The sequence below is a fragment of the Rattus norvegicus genome, chromosome 17, assembly GCF_036323735.1.
Source record: "Rattus norvegicus strain BN/NHsdMcwi chromosome 17, GRCr8, whole genome shotgun sequence".
NCBI classification, from domain to species: domain Eukaryota; kingdom Metazoa; phylum Chordata; class Mammalia; order Rodentia; family Muridae; genus Rattus; species Rattus norvegicus.
The window spans coordinates 93,004,537-93,026,599 of record NC_086035.1 but is presented as its reverse complement, the minus strand read 5'-3'; the positions used below and the strand labels follow the sequence as shown (position 1 = coordinate 93,026,599).

The following is a 22,063-nucleotide window of genomic DNA, read 5'->3' as shown; positions in this document are numbered from 1 at the left end:
ACGCCCCCAAGCCACACCTCCAACGAAACGCCAGCCCTTGACTCCCACGTCTGGAGCGCGCAGGCTTGTGGGGTCAGGAGCGTGTAGCTTGTGTGTGAAAAGGGGGATGCTTAGGTTAGAGGTACAAATCTCCTTTGTTACCGGACGGCGCGATAAGTCAAAGAGGTGCACTGATCTGGGGTTTGTGCTCTGAGGGGGCGTACAGTGCAGGGGCGCGCGGATACTCCACAGCACCATCGATAGGATCTTGGGGGAATGCACCGATCCGGGACACGGATACTCCTCAGTCCCATCCCCAGCTGCGGGATAATAGGGATCGCACGGGTCAGGGGGCACTGATGTTTTCCTAGCCGCAGCGGTGGGGTCCTGAAAGGCCGGTGCACACAGGTTAGGAGCGCGCAGTGCACCGGCTCCCGGATCACCCTCTTCTTGGCTGTGGGTTTGCACAGTCACAGGGTTCTTGGCACTGGAGTACCAACCGAGCTTCAGCTCTAAGGCCGCTGTCCCCGGGGCGTGCGCACCAGGGGCGCGCCAGGCCGGGATGGGCGGGCCGGGTGCGGGTGCGCGCTCCCGGGGGCGCGGCGCTGCCAATCGCAGACAAAGGCCGCCCAACAGATCATGTGGTACCGCGGGAGGAAGTGCGGCTTGTTTTCCCGGCTAGGCTCTGGAGCGGCGGGCGCGGCGCGATGCGCGGGTACCGGGGAGCGAACGGATGCGAGCCCCGATGAAGCTCGAGCGGCCCCAGCCTGATGGAGGCGCCTCCGTGGGAGCCGGTGCGCAATGATTCCCTGCCTCCCACGCTGAGCCCCGCGGTGCCGCCCTACGTGAAGCTCGGCCTCACCGCGGTCTACACCGCTTTCTACGCGCTTCTCTTCGTGTTCATCTATGCACAGCTCTGGCTGGTGCTGCGCTACCGTCACAAGCGGCTCAGCTACCAGAGCGTCTTCCTCTTTCTTTGCCTCTTCTGGGCCTCGCTGCGTACTGTGCTCTTCTCCTTTTACTTCCGAGACTTCGTGGCGGCCAACTCGTTCAGCCCTTTCGTCTTCTGGCTGCTCTACTGCTTCCCGGTGTGTCTACAGTTCTTCACCCTCACGCTCATGAACTTGTACTTCACGCAGGTGAGAAACGCTCACCTACCCGGGTAGTCCACCATCCTCCGGGAGGGGGCAGGTCTCCTCGGCTGCAGATGGAGAGGGTCAGGGCGAGGCGTGGGTCCTGGGGTCCTGAGACCATCCATCCCATCTGCGGGCCCTATTCTCAGGGACCCCTCCACCCTGGCTGTTCCCAGACGTAGGGAGAACCCACTGGGTACCGGGAGTCTTCTGTGCACATCGCATTCGGTGCTGATGTAAGGGGTGCCTGAATTTTACTTTTCCCTGTCTCCCCTGCTCATCTCTAGACACCTTCCCCCTAGTCTGGAAGGCCATCTACGTGTTGGCTCCACTTTGGGGCCAGGCACAGCCTGTTGGAAGTAATGATGGGACAGGCTCGGTTTTGATGAGATATTTATTTTGAACCTTCGGGATTAGGAATCCTACTGTACTGTAAATTAGTAACTCATTCCACAGGATTGCTTCACCAGGGCAGTCTGGTGGCACACCCAACTCCGCAGTTGCAGGAGGCTTTTGACTTGCTATCTGAGCTCATCGGAGAAGCCCCAAGAAATAAGCCATAAAATTGAACCTGGACTCTTTTACAGGACCAGCAGCTTCGTTTTATGAGACCTGTAGTTAATAAGCGAAAGGGTTGCACGAGGGCTCTTGCGGCTGTCTTAATGAAAGTACAGTGATTGCAGAAGGCTTTACAAGCACCGAGTAAAGCATTTCTCAAACGCTTAATGATACTGATGTTGTCCTTGCTGACTCCAGTTCCCTTTAGCTTTCCAGGCACTAAAATGCCCATTTTCCATAGTAGTCTGCCCAAGGGGCAAGCTCTTATTGTGTCACCTGTTGGCCGTGATTTTCATATCTTCTTCTTGGCTGAGGCCCCGTGCCAGCAGGCATTCCGTGCCTTTGAACAGTATCTCTGTTTTTCAAAAGAAAATGTTATTGAGGAACAGATAATGGTCCTTTTTGGAGTGCAGGTCAGTGGCACAATGAATAATGGGTCTGACTAGCTAGAGTCACAGTTGTTCTTGTAGAGTGGAAACTGCTGATTGAAAATTAGGGAGAAATGTTTTTGACCTAACAAATACTATGTGTGTTGATACATACCTGAAATCCTAGTACTTGAGTGGCAGCAGGAAGATCAGGGGTTCTAGGCTAGCCTCAGCTACACTGCAAATTTAGGGCTAGCCTGGGATATGTGAGACTCTGTGGGAAATCTAAAGGAAGGAGGGTGTGGTGGTTCATACCTCTGATCTTAGAACTTGGGTGGTTGAGCCAGGAAGATTGCTTTGAGTTCCTAAGCTATAGCATAAGACCCTGCTTCCCTCCCCAGTCAAATGTGATATTTAGTCGAGTATGCATCTACATATATCTTAATATTGAATAATAATATATGTATTCAGTCTCTGCTTGGAGACTTCTAGTGGTCCTGTGAGTCAGCATATTTTCCAGTACAGGGGAATAGGCATGGCCCGTCAGAGTCCTCCTGTTAAACTCCCATCCAGGCCATTGGGCTTTGGGATACATAGTTTTTGTAACTGAATGAAAATGGGGTAGTTCCTGCAAGAGTCAGGTAAGGTGGTGTCACCTGGAAAACCAAGTCTCAGATGGAGATCTTATCTCTTGTCCCTTTTGAGTACATTGCCCTGGCTTTCTGGCAGTCACATGCCAAGCCTGCCCTTACAAGTCAGATTAGGGGCCGGCCGGCCGGCACATTTTCTGCACCATCTGCTGGTTGTTGAGTAAATGCTGAGCAAGGGGAAAAGTGACCAGGCAGACAGCCACTGGTCTGAAGGCCCCTAGTCACTATCCTTGTTTCCTTTATGTACCCTCAGGGTAGGAGGATACTCTAGGAAGGGGCATTTTGTCTGAGGATTCAGAGAGCAAGTAGGAGAAGGTGGGCAATCGGGGCATTCCTAGCTTCCTGACAAGAATTCTGGTCCTTTTGGAGAGTTAGAAAGTTGGCTGGCTTTTGGATTCCAGCCTGCTGGGCTGAAATGTAGATTTCCAAGGATCTCATCTCACACCATGTAAACCCACAAGTGCAGGGGAGAGCATGACTACCAATTAAGTGTGTTTTGGCTGGGCCTGGTAGTGCTTGTCTGTGGTCTCAGCAAGTGGTAGGTGGAGACTGGAGGGTTTCTGAAAGTTCAAGACCAGCCTAGACTACAGGGTGAGACTTATCTCAGTCGCCCTAAAAATATTCAAATCCAGTTAGGATGATAAAATATGCACACTTGCCAGTCATGAATTAAAGGACGGAAGCGAGGGAGGGCTGGGATGCTTGTGTAGGGCAATGCCTACATCCCCAGAGATGGAGGTCCTAAGGCAGGAGGCTGGGTAGGAGGAGGCTTATGGGGTAGAAATGATCAAGAAGAGAGTCTGGGAGGTAGAGGAAGCTGCCTCCTGTTGTCATGTCCTTACACCTGGAACACTAATGTCACTTAGCCTTCCTTATATTCATGACATGTTTCTCCTCCCACCCAAGACTCAGAAAGAGAAGGTATTACCTGTAATGTGAAATGTGAGTCGTCATCCCAGGTGGAATGGCCCCCATCCCTGGAATGCCCCATGGTATTTTTGTTGTACACACACACACACACACACACACACACACACACACACACACGGGGTGGGGGGGAGAGAAACAGTTTGGAGAAGGGTGTGTCCTGCTCTCAGCCTGTTGCTCTCCTTTGAGGGCCTGTCAGGGGAGCAGTGCCTTGCTTGGTAGCTCAACCTGTCTACCCTGGTCCTGCCCTGTCTCTGCCTCTGTGGGTGACTACTTTGTTTACAAGAAGGGCTTTAGTTTCCTTCTGGCCTACTCTCTGATTCTTTTGCATGAAGCCTTAGGAGTAGTAGGATCCCCTCTATTGTTTAACCACACAGATGCTAGACTGTGTGCCTAACCTACTAGTATCTTCTGGATTCCCCATTTGGGCCTCTTCCCCTACTGAAAACTGAGTCAGAATCAGGCTCCACAGGACTCGTAGCAAGTCACCTTACTCTGATATCTATGCCTATTGGACCCACAGATTCTCAAGCTGGCAAATGTCTGTTGTGGCTCCTCAGGGACCCTGAAGGAGATGCTCTCATGCCAGTGGGCTTATAAGGCTCTCCATTTCAGCCTCACTTTCTGATATAGCCAGAAAGATGGAGGGGCAGCCGGTGACTGGCTTGACCTGCTAATTGGAAGACAGCTGTATCAGTGTGAGTGTATGCTATCCCTAAATCTTTGGGCTCTATTTGGTATACAGGGTATTAAGGACCTGTTTTTCCCAGTGGTGAATCCTTGTACCAACTCCATGGGACAGCTGAGTTGCACACAGCTTGCAGGAGAGGGCCAGGCATACACAGAAGTCGTGGACCAGAAGTGTGCTGAGCACTACATCAGATCATTTTCTTCACAATTCAGGCAGGGTGGGGCTTTGACACTGAGGCCTGAGAAAGTTTCTGTGCTTGGGACATTACTGGGTTATACGGGCAGATGGTCCAAAGCAAAAGGCCTCAGCTGCTTGCATGGGGAAGGCCTATTTTCACAGCACAGGCTGAAGGTCATGAGGCTGTTGGGGCTCTGAAATCCTGGTTGCTGTATGTACCAGACACCCTAGAAATTTCTACTCCAGGACTTTAATGTTATAGACTCCTGAGGTTGGTTGGTTAAGATAAGTACAGGCTTTTTTCTTGAACCCTTTGACAAGGTCCTGCCATGGGAGGAGTGAGCCTCTGTGTGGGAGAGGTATGGTGGCGAATGGACACTGACTTGGGAAATAGGAGACATCAGAAAATCAAGTCTGCAGACTATGTCACCACACCACCAGGAAAATGGGGTAGCAGATTTTGGACTGCGTGCATTCTTGTTATGGCGTTGAGCAATCAGTTCAGTCAAAAATTAACTATTAAATACCTGTGTGGGCTGGCGAGATGGCTCAGTGGTTAAGAGGACTGACTGCTCTTCCAGAGGTCCTGAGTTCAAATCCCAGCAACCACATGGTGGTTCACAACCATTTGTAATGGGATTCGATACTCTCTTCTGGTGTACATGAAGACAGTTACAGTGTACTTACATATAATAAATAAATAAATCTTAAAAAAAAATATCTGGGTTGGGGATTTGGCTCAGTGGTAGAGCGCTTGCCTAGCAACCGCAAGGCCCTGGGTTCGGTCCCCAGCTCCGGAAAAAAAAAAACAAACCAAAAAAAAACCTGTTGTATGTTGGACCTCTGGGAGTTGGGAGGGGGAAGCCTCTAGGCTTCTTGGTGATTGTATGATCTAAAGCTTGGGAAACAGACAAGGCAGATTTTGCTGACTCCCAGGTATCTCATGTCAGAGCTGGAACTATGCCTAGTCTTGGCTGTGCACTACACGTAACCCAGATGCTCTTGACTCTTGCGACCACCTCTCAGGCTCTTGGTCAGCCAGAGCGTGAATTTCTTTTTTGTTTAAAGATTTATTTATTATATATAAGTACAGACACACCAGAAGAGGGCATCAGATCTCATTACAGATGGCTGTGAGCCACCATGCGGTTGTTGGGATTTGAGCTCAGGACCTCTGGAAGAGCAGTCTTAATCACTGAGCCATCTCTCCAGTACCCCCACCCCCACCCCTGTGTGCATTTCTTAGTGCACATTTGTACAGCTGCATGTGTGAGCACAGGAGCAAGGTGTTGCCGAAATTGTATGTACTGAGTGCTCCCTGTGTGCCTGCTTACCTGTCAGTGCCTGCGTGCATCTGTGAGAAGTTGTTTGTGTGTGCATGCTTGTGTGTATGTGTGTATACAGATGCCTGCAAGCACATGTACCTGTGTGTGTACCTGTGTGCTGAATGTGAACTCATATATATGTCAACGTGCATGCTTGTGTATATGCCTGTGTGTGTGCCCCTGTGTACATCTGTGAAAGCTTGCCTGTGTATACATGCTTGTCCATATCTTGGATGTATACTCCGGTGTGTGGACACCTATGTGTCCTATATATCCATGCTTATGTGCATCTTTGGGTATACGCTTGCCGTGCATGCTTGTATGTGTCTCTCAATATCAGTTTGTCGACATGTGTGTGCCTTTGCATATTTGCATGGGCTAGTGTTTGGATAGCTATGTGACCCGTGTGTGCACGTGCGTGTGCGTGTGCGTGCGTGCGTGCGTGTGTGTGTGTGCGTGCGTGCGTGCGTGTGTGTGTGTGTGTGTGTTTGTGGTGTATTTTTCTGTGTGCCTACTCACGGAGAGCCTGCATTTACTGCCAGTTCTCCTGCTCCCAGTGCCTCCTGGGTAGAACCTCCTGTCTGAGGCAGGCCAGGCTCCTCTGTTATCCCCTCAGTCCTGTCTTTGTCTGTTTTTTGAGACAACCTCACCACATTGTCAAGGTTGGCCTTGAATTTGCCAAATACCCTAGGCAGCCCTTGAACTCTTGACTCAGGCTCTTGAGAAGCAGCTGGGATAGTAAGCCTAGGTTACCAGATGTAATTTTAACATCTTTATTCTCTGCATGTTGTTTCCTCCCATTCCCCAAACTTCCTTTGAGTGCTTGGCCCTCTGGGAACAGGCAGACACCTCCCACTGTATTTTGTGGTTCAAATCCTTTGACCTTGACTTCCCTCAGAGGCTTGGCTGAGAAAACTGCACAATAGTAGTCACTCTTGGGAGCTAAGTCCCTGCTTTTCCACTGTCTCAAGTTGGTGTCATTGTTTGGATGAGTTTGGTGACCCATGCCAGGGTGCATCCGCCAGCAGCATACCCAGGCTTACCTGCCAGGCCCCATCCCTGACGCCTGTCCATTGGATGTTCCTCCTGCCAGCTTCTCAGCTCTGAGACCAGCATGGGAGTGAGCTGAAGCAGGACAGGGAGCATAAGAGGGACTGAGCAGCCTGTTATTGCCCCAGGAGGCACTCTGTAGCCTCACCTTCCTGTCAGGATCCAGGCTTTGGGGAAGATCCAGTCTTCTGTCTACTTCCTTCAGCCCTTGGTTACCTTGAATTTCCTTGTGAGAAGGAAGCCACTTCCAGATTGGAAGTCTTGCCAGTCTTGAACTTCAGCTGGGCAGGGCTCCTATGACAGAAAAATAGCTGTACCTAGTTCTCAAGCAGCATCTCTGGGGGCTGCAGAGACTCAGAGATTCTAATTCATTCTTCAGCCGAGGTTGAGGTCTGCCTGGGAGGGATGAGCGAAGCCTAGTAGTTTCCTCTCCAAGACGCTCACTCCCCAGACATCCTGTGAAGATGGTGAGAAAGGAAGGGATGACAGAATGGCCAGGACTGCAGCCTGTGGCCACATGTGGTCTCTGTCACACATCCCTTTTACCCCTTTATTGTATTTTTAAATAGTGCTTATAAAGGTAAAGACATCCTTAACACACAGGTTTTAAAATAGCCTCTAGGGTGGACGTGGTCAGTGACCTGCAGTTGGCTTGCTGGCCCTGGGGTTAGGGTTACTGCAGTTGTCTAGCCCTGGGGTTGGGACAAACCTGTTTGTTTTCCTAGCTCTGGGAAACAAACGCCTTTATTTTGTGGGGTCTGCTGAAGTAAGTCCTGTAGGTCAAGAGTATGACTCATTCAGAGTTTCTACTGTAATTTAGTATCACCAAAGGAGGGACCACACTTCCAGCCTACCACGCCTCGGGGGACAAATCACGTCTAACGCAGCTCTCATTAAGGAGTCACTCTTTCCTCTTCAAGTCAGCCTCAGCCACCACCACCTCTTCTCTATGGACATTACATATGAGAGCGACCCCCTGTGTCTTGCTTCTCTCACTTAGTATGTTATTTATTTGATAATTTCACAGTGCTGGGGATTGGTCCTAGGTCCTCCCATATGCCATGTAAGTATGTCCATTAAGCTAGATCCTCAGTTCCCTTTTTACTTCTTTTTTTTTTTTTTTTTTTTTTTTTTTTTTTTTTTTTGGTTCTTTTTTTCGGAGCTGGGGACCGAACCCAGGGCCTTGAGCTTCCTAGATAAGCCCTCTACCACTGAGCTAAATCCCCAGCCCCTTCTTTTTTTTTTTAAAAAGATTTATTTATTTATTATATATAAGTACACTGTAGCTGTCTTCAGACACACCAGAAGAGGGCATCGGATCTCATTACAGATGGTTGTAAGCCACCATGTGGTTGCTGGGATTTGAACTCAGGACCTCTGGAAGAAGATTCAGTGCTCTTAACCACTGAGCTGTCTCTCCAGCCCCCCTTTTTACTTCTTATTTCAAGGCAGGGTTTCCCTGTGTTGTCTGAGCTATCTTGAATTCATGCTGTAGTCCAGGCAGGCTAAGTTGTGATCCTTGTGTCTCATCTTCCCAAGTAGCTAGGATGATGGGCCCATACCACAAGGCAAAGCTGCCTTTTGACTTGGAACCAGCTGCCCTTACTTTAGTGCCTTTCCTTATTTCTCTGTTGTGATCTGGGCTTGTCCCTTCTCTACTGATGGCTGTTCCTACTCAGTAGCTGGACCTGCTAACACAGGCCTGTTAACCCTGCCATGCAAGAGATTGAGGCAGAAGGACTAACATTTTAAGGCCTCCCTGGGCTACAGAATGAGTTCAAGGCTAGCTTGGGCAGCTTGGTAAGACATTGTCTTCAGATAAAAATGTAGAGAGGTTAGGGATACAGCTCAGTGGAAGACTACTTTATTTAGTATGCACAAGGTCCTATGTTGCATCCCCATATGAGGAGGCAGGGGGGAGGCCTCAGCCAGACTGCTTCCTCTTCAGGAGTTCCCATAGCTATTATTCACTGTAGAACACGAGGAGGAACACCATCCAACACCGCATGACCCACAGGTCACCAGTTCCTGGGAAAATCTAAAAATCTCCATGTTTGCCTTGTTCTGAAGCAGAATGTTACTCTATCAAAGGAAACCTGGGCACTTTTCATGCTAACTTGTTTTGTGTTTTTTTGCAAATTTTGCTTTCCACGAAGGAATCTTGTGGTAAGATATAGGGTATTACTGCTGCATGCTGGCCAAGTGACCCTCTTTTGTGGAGCCCTTGGGCTTGACTAACTGGCTCCTATTGTGGGAGAAACACATCCAAGGGTTAATCTCCCTTGGACCATTGTGGCAGTCAAGCAGCCCTGGCTACTGAACTGAAGCTATGATTATAGCTCTGTGAGAAGATGATTGTAATGGCCTGTCACTCCTGGGACTGAGGAGAGATCCCCTGACAGAGGTTGTCCTCAGTTGTTAGTCTCCACACCAAGGCAGATGGACAGTGTTCCCCCTAGTTAGCTCGGGACACGCAGGGCAGAGCTCAGACTGAAGCTGCCCTTGAGGCCGCTAGCCCACCTCTGCCTCTCTCCATTGGACAGGTAGAAGTATGCACGACACCTTAGAAGGAGGCCACAGTGATACCCATGGACACCCAAGGACAGAGGGTGCAGACATCTCTGGGAAAGCACTCAGATGAGTGTGCCACTCTGGTTAGATGACAGATGCTGAGTCCACACAGAACAACAGTGTTCCTGGGCTCAGCATGTTTGCCCCTGAATCGGGCTCTCAGCAGACCAGACAGGGAGAAGCAGCATTTGGTGTGTCTTTGGGTTCAACTTGAAGAGCTTTCCATAGGAGAATGGCCTTGAAGTCCCTGTGTCACCCATGCTGGCCTCAAGCTCATCATCTTCCCATTGCAGACTCTGTAAGACTAGAATTACAGACATGTACCACCACATCCAGCTCTAACTGCCCTTCTTAGGTGATAGAGCATCCCTAAGGGACCAAGGATGTTTTCGCCTTAGGGGACTATGTGTACAGCATAGCCTGGGCAGGCCAGTAAGCTCCATTGTCACAGACACAGGTGTAGGTGTGGATTGCAGACACGTCACCCCCCCCCCCCCCCCGAGACCCAGGGTCATTAGCCATATCTCCCGTCTGGAAGAAGACAATTAGCAAAGGATGCAAAAGCACATTCTTACTTTGCTATCTTGCAGTGGTGACCTTGGCTGCAGATCCCCTACAGTGACTCTGAATTCTTCAGGGAATCTTGTAGGAGGGGCACACTCTGCACCTGATTTCAGGGACCCTGGCTGTGTCCCATCCTGCACTGTGAAGGGGGAAGCTCAGTGCCTGTAGCTGTACACCCTGAAGCAATGGGATGATGGCTGGTGCTGGGAGGCAGTGGAGGAAGGAGGAGAACCAGGGCCTCTGGGTTTATGTAATTTCCCCAGTCTACCAGGAAGTGGGCAGTGCAGCAGGGCCATGAGTAGAAACCCATGTGCCTCTGAGTCCAACACCTGAATCAGATGAGAGTTCTTTTTATGGTCAAGAAAGCATCCAGGCTAGTCTTTTAACATTTAGAATCACGGTTTGGAGACACGTCTAATGATACACAATCCTGGTAGCCATATAAGGCTAGCACAGGCTTACATGGTACCTATCAGGAGGCAGGAGTTTGTCTAACCCCTTTACACACTTGACTTACTTGGGCCTCAGAAACATGCCAGGCAGGTGCCGTTATCCATCGTAGGATGCTTGATGAACAGCAAGGTCAGGTACCTTATCCCAGATGCACAGCCGGTAGCTGGTGAGGCTAGCTAGGTTCAAGCCTAGATTCAGCACAAAACTTCCCACTCTTATCCTAAATGTTCCTCTGCTTGAGATGGATATGCGCCGGTGGCCCGTGGAGACACAGTAGTGTGGAACTAGGTGAAAAAGTAAGGATTAGAGAGCTTTGTGTTCTGAGTGTTGTCTCAGGCGGATGAAGAAGGCTGTGGGAGGTATGGATGTATATGTAAGAAATGCAGACCTGTGTGTAACAGTTTGTTTCTGTATACGTCAGCCGTTCTCAACCTGTGGATCATGACCCCTTTGGGTATGAATGATCTTTTCATGGGGCTTGCCTAAGGCCATCGGAAAACACATATTCACATTGCAACTCATAAAAGTAGCAAAATTATAATTATGAAGGAGCAACAGAAATAATTTTTTTTTTGGTTCTTTTTTTCAGAGCTGGGGACCGAACCCAGGGCCTTGCGCTTCCTAGGCAAGTGCTCTACCACTGAGCTAAATCCCCAACCCCAACAGAAATAATTTTATGGTTGTGGGTCACCACAACATGAACTGTATTAAAGGCTTGCAGCCTTGGGAAGGTTAGGAACTACTGGCTTACCTATGCCTAGTGAAAGTATAAGCCTGCCTGGATCAAAAACATGAGCCTCAGGGACAAGATCATCCTGGAAGGGAACAGAATCAAGCAGGGCTTAGCTGGCAGTTGTGGTGAGTTTATTTATTAAAGATAAAACAGAACCAGAGAGATGGGGATTCCTGGAAGTTCTGTGGCTAATCATCCTAGCTTAATTGGAAATTGCCAGATTTAGTGAGAGACACTCTCAAAAGATAGTCAAAGAATGATTTAGGAAGGAAGGAAGACTCATAATGTTGACCATGTGTGTGCACGTACACATGCATGTACACTTGCGCGCGCGCGCGCACACACACACACACACACACACACACACACACACACACATGCACACTTGGAACAGGTTACTATTGGAAGTGAGTGGTAGGTACATGAATGATTCTCTGTGCAGGTATATGGAACATTTTGAAATAAAATGTTTAAGTGGCTGGGGATTGCATGCACACACTTACAAACCTGTGTGCACACTACCAGCTTCCAGGTACTCCCAGGGGGGCTCCTGGGGCTTCAGCCCACAGGCAGGGTCATAGCCTGCAGAAGGTGAGAGATTGTGCTGTGTCTCCTAAGCCAGTCTTTTTCTAGGACAACATTTCATGAAGTTGGGTACAGAACTAGGGACTCGTAGGAAGGTTGATTTTTGGAAGGATGTTGCAGGGCAAGGTTTCCATGAAAGACTTCCTTTTGGTGGAGATGGGTGATTTGGAGACAGGGTCTTGATATGCAGCCCAGGCTCAAACCTGCTTCAGTCTTTCAAATGCTGGGATTACAAGTGTGTCCTGAAACCCCCCCCCCCAAAAGTGTAAGTTAGGAAACATGGAGGATCCTTGGTTGGCACAGCTGTGTCTCTGGGGACAGCAGGTTTGCAAAGGATATCGTCACACACTGAAATGTAGGTCGTGTGGGCCATCTCTACCAGGACCAACTAACGTGACAGTAGTGAATGTGAATGTCAACTCTAAGCAGTGGTTGAAAACACATGCCATCAGGAGTTCAAGGGCATGAGCCAGTCTGTGACATCAACAGCCGGTGATTTATTAGGGGAGAGAGGCAGAGGTCAGCCATTTCTCAAAAGAACTGCGTCACTGGCAGGTCCCTGGTACTCCCTTTTTCCTCTAGAAGGATGTGGCAAAGGGCCTAGGATTCCTGAGGAGTTTTAAGGTTACCTGTATTTGGAGGGGGTCAGAAAATCATGCAGAATCCCACCATCCAGGATTCCTGAATTCCATCATCATCAGCTGGAGCTTCTTAAGGCTGGGACTCAGATATACAGCCATCAGCATAGAGAAGTTATTGAGTGCCATCTAAGGCATGTGAAACTCTGTCCTGGTCCTGCTAGGGCAGACTGTACCTGGGTGAGACTTTGTTACTCTCCACCCTTCCCTTTCCTCTCGCTGGAGACGGAATCTGAGTCATTTTGGTTGTGAGGTGAGTATATTGTCACCGAACTGTACACCTAGCCCCCTTCTTACTTTCTGTTCTGAGACAGGATCTCACCCATTTGTCCAGGCAGACATTGAACTTGGATCATCTCTCCTTGGCCTACTAAGTGGCTTGCATCATCAATGCTCAGCTCCTGGTAGAATGTAAAGCAGATGAAGCAGGCTGTGGCAGTGTGAGCCTGTAAGCCAAGTGCCTGAGAGACGGAGGCAGGAGGATTGGATGCTAAGTGACCCCCCACCCCACCCCAATAATAACAGAAGGAGCTGATGAAGCTAAGCAAAAACTAAAAGGAGCTTTTAAAAGCCCTTTGAAACTTTTGGAAAGCCCCTTTGCAAACTAGGTGGTGGGGGTGGAACATGCTTTTAATCCCAGCACATGGGAGGCAGAGGAAAGGGGATCTCTGAGTTCAAGGCCAGCCTGGTTTACAGAGCAAGTCAGGGCCACACAGAGAAACCATGTTTATACACACACACACACACACACACACACACACACACACACACACACACACACACACAGAGCCCCTTTACTCCTTTACTTCTGTCATGGAAGAGGCCAGAGGTGACAGGCCTATGGAGTCTCTGGTGAGACTGGTGTGACCTCTCTCTTCTTTAGGCCACTTCTGTTCCCTTTCTTTCCCACTGTGGGGGATCCCCTAAAAGCCCTGGTCTCCTGGTTGAGAGAGGAAAGAGGAAATGCCCATTTCCGGATTGGGTCTCCGGGAGCCTGTCTTAGTCACTGTTCCATTGCTGAAGGAGCACATGACCAAGGCAACTCATAAAAGAAAGCATTTATTCGGAGGCTTGCTTACAGTTCCAGAGGTCTTTTAGTCTATTATCACCATGGCAGAGAGCAAGGTAGCACAGTGGCGGGCATGGAACTGGAGAAGGTAGCTGATAGTACGGATCCCCAGGCAGCAGAGAGGAGGGGAGAGGGAGAGGAGGGAGAGGAGGGGCACACTTCTCCCAAGAAGCCCACACCTCTCAGTCCGTTCAAAAACAGTTCCACTCCTTGGTGACTGAGCATTCAAATATTCGACTTTATGGGGTGGGGTAGGGGGTGCCTTTGTGAGCCCATGCTAATGCATATCTCCCCTCTGAGAGACCAGGCACACAAAGGTATAGTGTACCTTTACCCTAGTGGCTAGGTTTTCATCCATTTGTTCATTCATTCAATCATTCATTCATGCTCTTAAAATATGACAATAAAACATAAGAAAAAACAAAAACTACCACCTCAAAGTTGGACGAGGCAGATCAACAGAAGGAAAAGAGCCCAAGAGAAGACGTAAAAATGAGAGACCCACTCATCCCCACACTCGGGAATCCCATACAAACACTAAACTAGAAGCCATGATACATGCACAGAGGGCCTGGTGCGGACCCATGCAGGTCCTGTGTGTGCTACCTCAGTCTCTATGAGTGCGTATGAGCTCATGTGGACTTGGAGGGCCTTGTTCCCTTGTCTTCTGCCCTCTCTGGCTCTTAAATTCTTTCTGCCTCTTCCCCATGGTGTTGCTGAGCTCTGAGGAGAGGGATTTCTTGGAGACATTCTGTTTAAGGCTGAGTGTTCCAAGTTCTCCCCCCCCTCCCCCTGTGATGTCTGGCTGTGGGTCTCTATATTTATTCCCTTCTGCTGCAGGAGGAAGCTTCTCTGATGATGGCTGAACAAAGCAGTGATCTATGAATATAGCAGAATATCTTTAGAAGTTGTTTTATCAACACCACCCCCCTTTAGACTAGTATTACTTGTTTTTTTTTTTTTTTTTTTCCGGAGCTGGGGACCGAACTCAGGGCCTTGCGCATGCTAGGCAAGCGCTCTACCACCGAGCTAAATCCCCAACCCCATTACTTGGTTTTTAACATAAGCCCCTGGACTATCCAGTCTCAGGTTCGTGGTTACCCAGGCAGTGCCAAGTACGGGTCTTATCTCATGGAGTGGGTCTTAAAGGTCAAAGGTCAAATCAGTTATTGGTTACTTCCATAGGCTTTGTGCCACCATTACCCTAGTATATCTTTTTTTTTTTTAAATCTATTGACTTGATTTATTTATTTATTAAGTACACTGTCGCTGTCTTCGGCCACACCAGAAAAGGGAATCAGATGGTTGTGAGCCACCATGTGGTTGCTGGGATTTGAACTCAGGACCTCTGGAAGAGCATTCAGTGCTCTTAACCGCCATCTCTCCAGCCCTACCCTACTATATCTTATGGATAGTATTGTAGATAAAGGGTTAGTGGTCAGCTTGGTGTTCACAGTTCTCTTTTGGTAGAGTACAGAGGATCTTCCTGGAATGTAGGGAATGAAGGCTCTGTGTGGGCACCAGCTGGACATGCCCATGTTCAGTGAATTGTGCAGGCGTTGTCTTCAGCAGTGGGGCCCTGCTGTCAGTTTGTGGAGAGCAACCTATAACAAACTATAGTCTTGGTAACATCCTGGGTGGTTAAGAGATTCCCTCCCATGGGGTCCCTTTGGCCAACAACTCAATTAGATGTAAACCAAACCCTGGTTCTGGATGCTTTTTTTAGTGACAAGAGATGGCCAGTTGGGACTCTTTCTCCTTATGGGGGGGGGGGCACTCTTTTTCAAACCATCTTAGAGGCCACAGCCTGACTACTCCATCCCTTTGCTGTGTATCTGCCTCTACCCTGCTCAGATCTCCCAGTTGTAAAATTTTAACAAGGTCCTCACACCCTCAAATAACCTTTGTCTTACATGTCACCTGCATACATTTTTGAAGGGTGATTACGTCCAAATTTGACTCACGGCTCCCACTTCCCTCTGCCTGTGGTTTCGGGTGTGTACTTTCATTCAGGCCCTCCCCAGCTGCTAAGCCTGGTGACCACAGTCCATACTGTCTGACTCCCAGCACATATAACAACCCTCCTGGTCCCCACACTTCATCAGATTGACCTTGACTGCTGAAGAGACCCCGTGACGACTCCTGGTTCCTTTTTGCTCTTTTCTGGAAACAAAACAAAACAAACAAACAAAAAAACCAAAACGACAACCCGAGCTTTATTTACTAAGGGATAATTCACATCTCACGTGATTCTCCTCTTAAAAGGACATTGTATTCACAGAACTGTACAACTGTCACCCCAAAGGAAGCCTTGTGTTCATTAGTGGTCACTTTCTCACCACCTCCCAGCCTAGACACCATTCATCGACAGCATGGCTTTGATTTGCCTGCCAACTCAGTCTTTTCAGTGTTGGCCCTTTGCTTCTGACTTGAGCAGCTCTCACTGAAAACCTTCCATGGCTCTTCCTGGGACGTGTACATTCCCGATCCAGTGCCAGTCTTATGTAGTTCTCCATGCCTTCCTAGTTTCTTCATGCCCCCTACATCTCAACCTCACACCTCCCCATACTTCCCCAGTTCTCTCTCCCCTCCTTCCCTTTCTTCATCCCTCCTCATGTTTGATACCTCTCCTCATCTAATGCCTTCCTACACTCACGGGGTGGCTTGGCACTTCGCCATACCTCCCTACCACCCCTCAAACTCCCAGTCTCCTCAGACCTTCCTATAACCCACACCTCCTCATTCCAGCTCACGTCTGCAGACCTTCCTATATTTCAAATCTCTGACACCCTCTGATATTCTCCTTCCCGTGATACCTCCGTTCATCTCTCACCCCCAACCCCATCCCAGTCTCCTCAGATTTCCTTGCTTGTCCTCAGACCTGGTTAATCTCACGCCTCCCTTCACTTCACACACCCCTAAACCTCACATCTTCTCTTTCCTCTTTTCTCCATACCTCCCCACATCTTTTCATACCACTTGTGCTTATATAGGAGCTTGTCTGTCTGTCTCTGGTGCCTGTCCTGTGCTCAGAGTCCATTGCCTGGCCTGTTAGAATGGTTTTCCTAATCTCTTGTTGAATTCATCCATTAACCTCTTGGTTGGCTGGGGTCTTCCTCCTCTGTCTTTTTTGTATCTGACTTTATATCTATCAGGGTGCCTGTGCTGTCAAAAGCTCTGTAAACTATTATTATTAATCTGTTTGCCTCCCCATCTCCCCCAGAAACTTTCTCTGCTTCCAACTGAGTCCCTGCCAAAGTCATTAGGAATCATGGAGGTGGGTAGCAGGGTAAGAGGTCCCCAGAGACCAGGGAGGTCACTTCAGACTGAATTTTTAGTACTTTCTAATGAAGCCCATGGAGACAGAGTGAGCGCACAGGACAATTTAGATTTATTATTATTATTTTACATCTCATAGTTGTAAAGTTTGGATGTGTATGTCTTTTAATTAACAAGGACAAAGTTTATGTTCAAAATATATTTATATTTATGTGTTGATACATAGAATATGTTATCTGTAGAAAAGTTAGGCCTGGTTCTTCCTCCTAGCCCTATGCTCCCAGAGAAGACTCAGACTCAAAATATATTTACAAATACCTTGGCCATATAGCTAGGCTCTTCTCTGACTAGATCATAACTTAACCCATTTATTTTAATCTACATTCTGCCATGTGGCTGGATACCTGTCACATGCCATGCATCTGTCTTGACAAATCCTTTCAGGCCAGTCTCTCATACTTGACAATATCCCAGAAATCTTTATGCCTCTTGGATGTCCCACCTTCTATTCTTTTTTTTTTTTAATTTTTTGAAAGATTTATTTATTAAATGTGAGTACACTGTTGCTCTCAGACACAGCAGAAGAGGGCATCAGATCTCATTACAGGTGGTTGTGAGCCACCATGTGGTTGCTGGGGATTGAACTCAGGACCTTTGGGAGAGCAGCCAGTGCTCTTAACCACTGAGCCATCTCTCCAGCCCCCGACTTTTTTTTTTTAATTGACAGGTGATGCATCCATATAATACATGAGGTATTCTCTCCAAAGTTTTCTATCGAATATCCATTCTCACATCACTTACATTGTTTCAGCTTCAAATTGTGAGGAATTGGTGTAAACTTCAGGCAACTTAAGTTTAAGGATGAAGGAAGGGCAAAGCTTGAGTACCCTGGTTGAATTTCGACAAGATATAATTGCCATACATGGAGGGTGGGTAGAACTTTTGTCTTGATCTTTTTATTATATATAAGTACACTGTAGCTGTCTTCAGATACACCAGAAGAGGGCATCAGATCTCATTACAGATGGTTGTGAGCCACCGTGTGGTTGCTGGGAATTGAACTCAGGACCTCTGGAAGAGCAGTCGGGTGGTCTTAACCGCTGAGCCATCTTTCCAGCCCTTGTCTTGATCTTGATGTGACCCTGGCTGTTCTCTTGGGAGAATCATAGTGCTGTTGCTGTAAAGTTATAAAAAATAAATGCTGTCTTTTGCCCCGCACTAGATCTGGCACTGCAGTGCCCCAAGATATCTGGTAGATGTCTTCATCTCAGTCAGCAAAGCCTCTCACCCACTTTGCTCCATCCCATATCACACTGCCGATGGCTTCTCTCTGAGCCTGGCAACAATCTCTCTACCTGTCTAGTTCCCAAGGCAGGTTGCCACCATGCCAGACATACACATCCCAATTCTGTGACAGCCCAGTGTCTCTAGTCACCACATACATACTCTCTTGAACTTAAATCGCCACATGAAAGAACACACAACAAAATAACTTCTGATCCAGTTGATAAAATATAATTGCCCACCTAGACACACAAGTCCCTATACACATCCATCCTTTAAGAACATTCATAACAACCTGTAAATGTGCAGAGAGGAAGCTTAATATCAGCCTCCATGTTCTCTCCGCGGCTTCTCCCGCCTCACTCCAGTCTCCTCCTCTCTCTAAAACTTTTCTCCTGCCCATCCTTCCGTCTCGTCCAATGACAGGCCTTGTTCTATCTTGTACCTGCCTGCACCTGTGTGATGACATTCTACATAGTGGTGTCCTTTTATCAGAGTGGCTTCATCTGGGATGACTTCTTCCCTCCAGGCATGAATGAGACTTAGTGGTCAGATGAGTTAGGGTTGGTGAGTCTCCTCTTCTGTTGTGGTGGCTGAGGGGTAGGGCTCTCCTGCTCAGTGTGCTAGTTTATGTCCAGGGGCTAAAACTTGAGTATCATTTAAAACTTGCTCTTCCTAATGATTGTTGGTATTATTGTTGGTATGGTTTCTCTTTCTCAGGCTGCCATGAACATCCCATGTGTACCACAGGGCAGTGTTTCCCTGTGTCTATTCCATGGGAAGCCATTAGGAAGACTGAGTAGTTAAATTTAAGTTTGTAAAACTGCTGTATAGCATATTTCTCTTGAAGATTAATATTATAATAATCTTTTAAAGGCTCTGAGAATTCCTGTAAGGGAACAAGTATTTTATGGACCAGCCAGATAGGTTAGTGGGTAAAGATGTTTGCTACTAAGCCTGACTGCCTGAGTTTGATCCCTGGGAGCCGCATGAGACTCAAGGTTGTTCTTTGATCTCCATCTGCATGCTATGACACATCCCTGCCTATATATATGCACACACAATTTAAGAAACTAAATATTGGGGTTGGGGATTTAGCTCAGTGGTAGAGCGCTTGCCTAGGAAGCGCAAGGCCCTGGGTTCGATCCCCAGCTCCGAAAAAAAGAACCAGAAAAAAAAAAACTAAATATTTTTCTAATGTTTCTAAATGTATTTCCTCACATGACCATATTTCCAATTTTCAATAATGTTTATTATTGATTTTGAGTTCTATTGGAATAGTATGACAGGGTCTGTCTCAGAGCTAATTCTCACAGGTGTAGTTGTTGAACTGAAGTGGGTAAATGTTTACAAGGCTCATGTGCTGGAACTGAGAAACCTGTCCTTTACGCAGGACTGGGAAAGGAGTTTTGTGGGTCTCAGCTAGGGTTGTCATATCCCACCTGACTCCATTCAATGTGTCCTTCACTGAAAGTGGGCAGGCAGAGATGCAGGGCCAGAGACTGTTGGAAGCAAAAAATTGTTTCCTTTTTTTTTTTTTTTAATAAGATGCATAGTTGTTAGGTGGGTTATACTGCCCATGGGACTGTTGGGCTATTTTGTATCTCTTGAGTGAGGACATCATTCTGTAGGTCCCAAGGAAAAAGACATAGTATTCCCCAAGGCTTAGACTGATATAAGACCTCACAGGAGCCCTGGGTTCACTCTGATCCACTCACAGTCTCTTCCATGTATCATTGTGTGACCTTGGTCACGCCTACAGCACATGCTGAGAGCAGAGCTGGTGGCCTAGTCTGAGGCTGAGTAGATATGTACTCCCACCAGCTACAGGTAGGAACTTCTTTATAGTTCTGTATATCTGGGCCCTTTTTCTTTAGTGAGACTGTAAGGCATTGAAGACAGGGCTGGTCTTTGCCTTCTCTTTTCTGACAGCATCCTGCATGGAGCTAAGCCCATTGGATAGGGCCACTTAGTTTTGACCTGGCTGGCAATGCAGTTCCCAGAGGTACTGTGGGTAAGAGCAGGTAATCTCACAGTAAAGTCACCAGAACCTTAGGAACCTGTATCTACAGGTTAGACAGAGTTAATCTCAGTTAGACACAGTACTCAAAGTATATTCTTTGAGCCCCCAGCTGTGGCAAAACCTGATGTATTATCCATGGTACGATCAAACACTGTGTGTGTGTGTGTGTGTGTGTGTGTGTGTGTGTGTGTGTGACAAAACTTGCTTTGATTGGCCTCAAATTGTTGACTCTCCTGCGTATAGGGATGGTGGGCATATACCACCATGCCTGCTTCAAAAACACTTTTTGAAAACAATATAGTTTCTCTCTTTTCTTTTTTATTTTTAAGATTTATTTATTATGTACAGTGTTATGCCTGCATATATGCCTGTGCACCAGAAGAGGGCGCCAAAGATCCCACTACAGATGGTTGTGAGCCTGTGTGTAGTTGCTGGGAATTGAACTCAGGACCCGTAAGAGCAGTCAGTGCTCTTAACCATTGAGCCATCTCTCCAGCCCCTGTCTTTTCTTCATTGGATATTTTAACAAGGCCTCTTGTTTTTCGGGTTTCTTTTCTTCAGTACTGGGAATTGAACTCAATACTGTACATGTTAGGCAAGTACTTGACCCCTGAGCTATATTGGCAGTCCGTATTTTACTTTTGGAGACAAGGTTTTGCCAAGTTGCTAAAGCCAACCTTAAACTCACTTTGTAGCCTCAGCAGTCCTTGAACCTGGTGCCCTTTTTACCTCAGCCTTCCAGGGACTGTTTCATACTGTCAGGAAAAGTGCCTGATATCTGGCTGTAAAGGGGGGGCGGGGCGCTAAGTGATGGTGACATTTTGTTCCTGTCTATACTCTATGTCCCAACTTCCATATTTTTCTGTCATTGCAGGTGATTTTCAAGGCCAAGTCAAAATATTCTCCAGAATTACTCAAATACAGGTAAGTACCCCAGAATGAACCTGTTTTGCCAGCTGACATCTACACATTTACCCCTCCATAAACACCCAGACAGCCCTGCAGGGGTCCTGTTTGCCTAATAGGATGTTTTCTTGTTCACAAGAGCCTGTACATTGATGGGATTTGCAGGGGGCTTCTGGAGCAGTGCACACACACTGGACACACAAACACACACACACACACACACACACACACACACACGCACATACATACAGACATGTACACGCATGCACACACATGCACACACATTTCCTCCAGCTTTGCCTTGCTCTGTCCACCTTCTTCAGCTTCCTGCTTACTGGCTTTGCAGGTGCACACAATCATACTTGCTTCTAACACTAATTTAAAATAATGTAGTTTTTGATAGAGTGCACGGTCTTGCATTCAGTCCCTGGTATGTAAAAATGAGATGCACTGCACTCTTGTGACCTCTGGACTCTGGAGGTGGAAGCAGAGGGACTAGAAGTTCCAAGTCATCTCACCTAGATACCAAGTTTGAGGCTATTCTGGTTTGTTCTAGATGCCGAGGAGAGTGACATGGTCTGGAGGGACCTTGAATGATATGCCGGGTTTATGGGAAAGGTGACTGGGTATGCTTCTCCTGCATTGTCAGAGAAATCAGTCATTCTCCAAAGCTTAGAATGGTTGAATTTGGGTCAGGTATGGTGGTGCACACCTGTAATCTCAGCACTTGGGTGCTGAGGCAGGGTCTTGCATTTGAGGCCTCTCTGTGCCGTGTAGTGAATTTTGAGCTAATCTGGGCTAATGAAACCCCCCATTTCATCAAAGGCAAGCAAGAATAGTCAGGTTTGGCTATGGGGAAGGCCTAAGGGAGGGCTGGGGCACAAGGCATTCTTTGTGTTTTGTGAGCTTGTCCCAAAGCGTTCCACCACCAAGGGCACAAAATGCTGGAGAAGTGAATCATTGTGTCACCAAAGAAATGTTCATAGATTTCATTTAAATACAATCAACCTTCCTCATCCTTGATTCAACCATTAATGGCTCAAAAATACTAAGAAATGGGCTGACGAGATGGCTCAGTGGGTGAAGGTGCTTGTGTTTGC

At 47.7% G+C, this 22,063-nt stretch overlaps 1 protein-coding gene across 3 annotated transcripts in view; it reads left to right on the top strand.

Annotated features, from left to right (window-relative positions):
* The first annotated feature begins 596 nt into the window (after window positions 1-596).
* Window positions 597-22,063, top strand: part of Gpr137b (G protein-coupled receptor 137B) — a 38,212-nt gene continuing 16,745 nt past the window's right edge. For 2 of the 3 annotated variants that reach the window (NM_001399407.1, NM_001399408.1), the window contains exons 1-2: window positions 689-1,118; window positions 20,932-20,981. In NM_001399407.1, the coding sequence (NP_001386336.1) occupies window positions 750-1,118; window positions 20,932-20,981 (419 nt within the window). In that variant the 5' untranslated portion in view covers window positions 689-749. Of the gene's footprint in view, window positions 1,119-20,931; window positions 20,982-22,063 lie in introns of all 3 variants that reach the window. The other variant, XM_039095436.2, reaches the window with a different exon arrangement.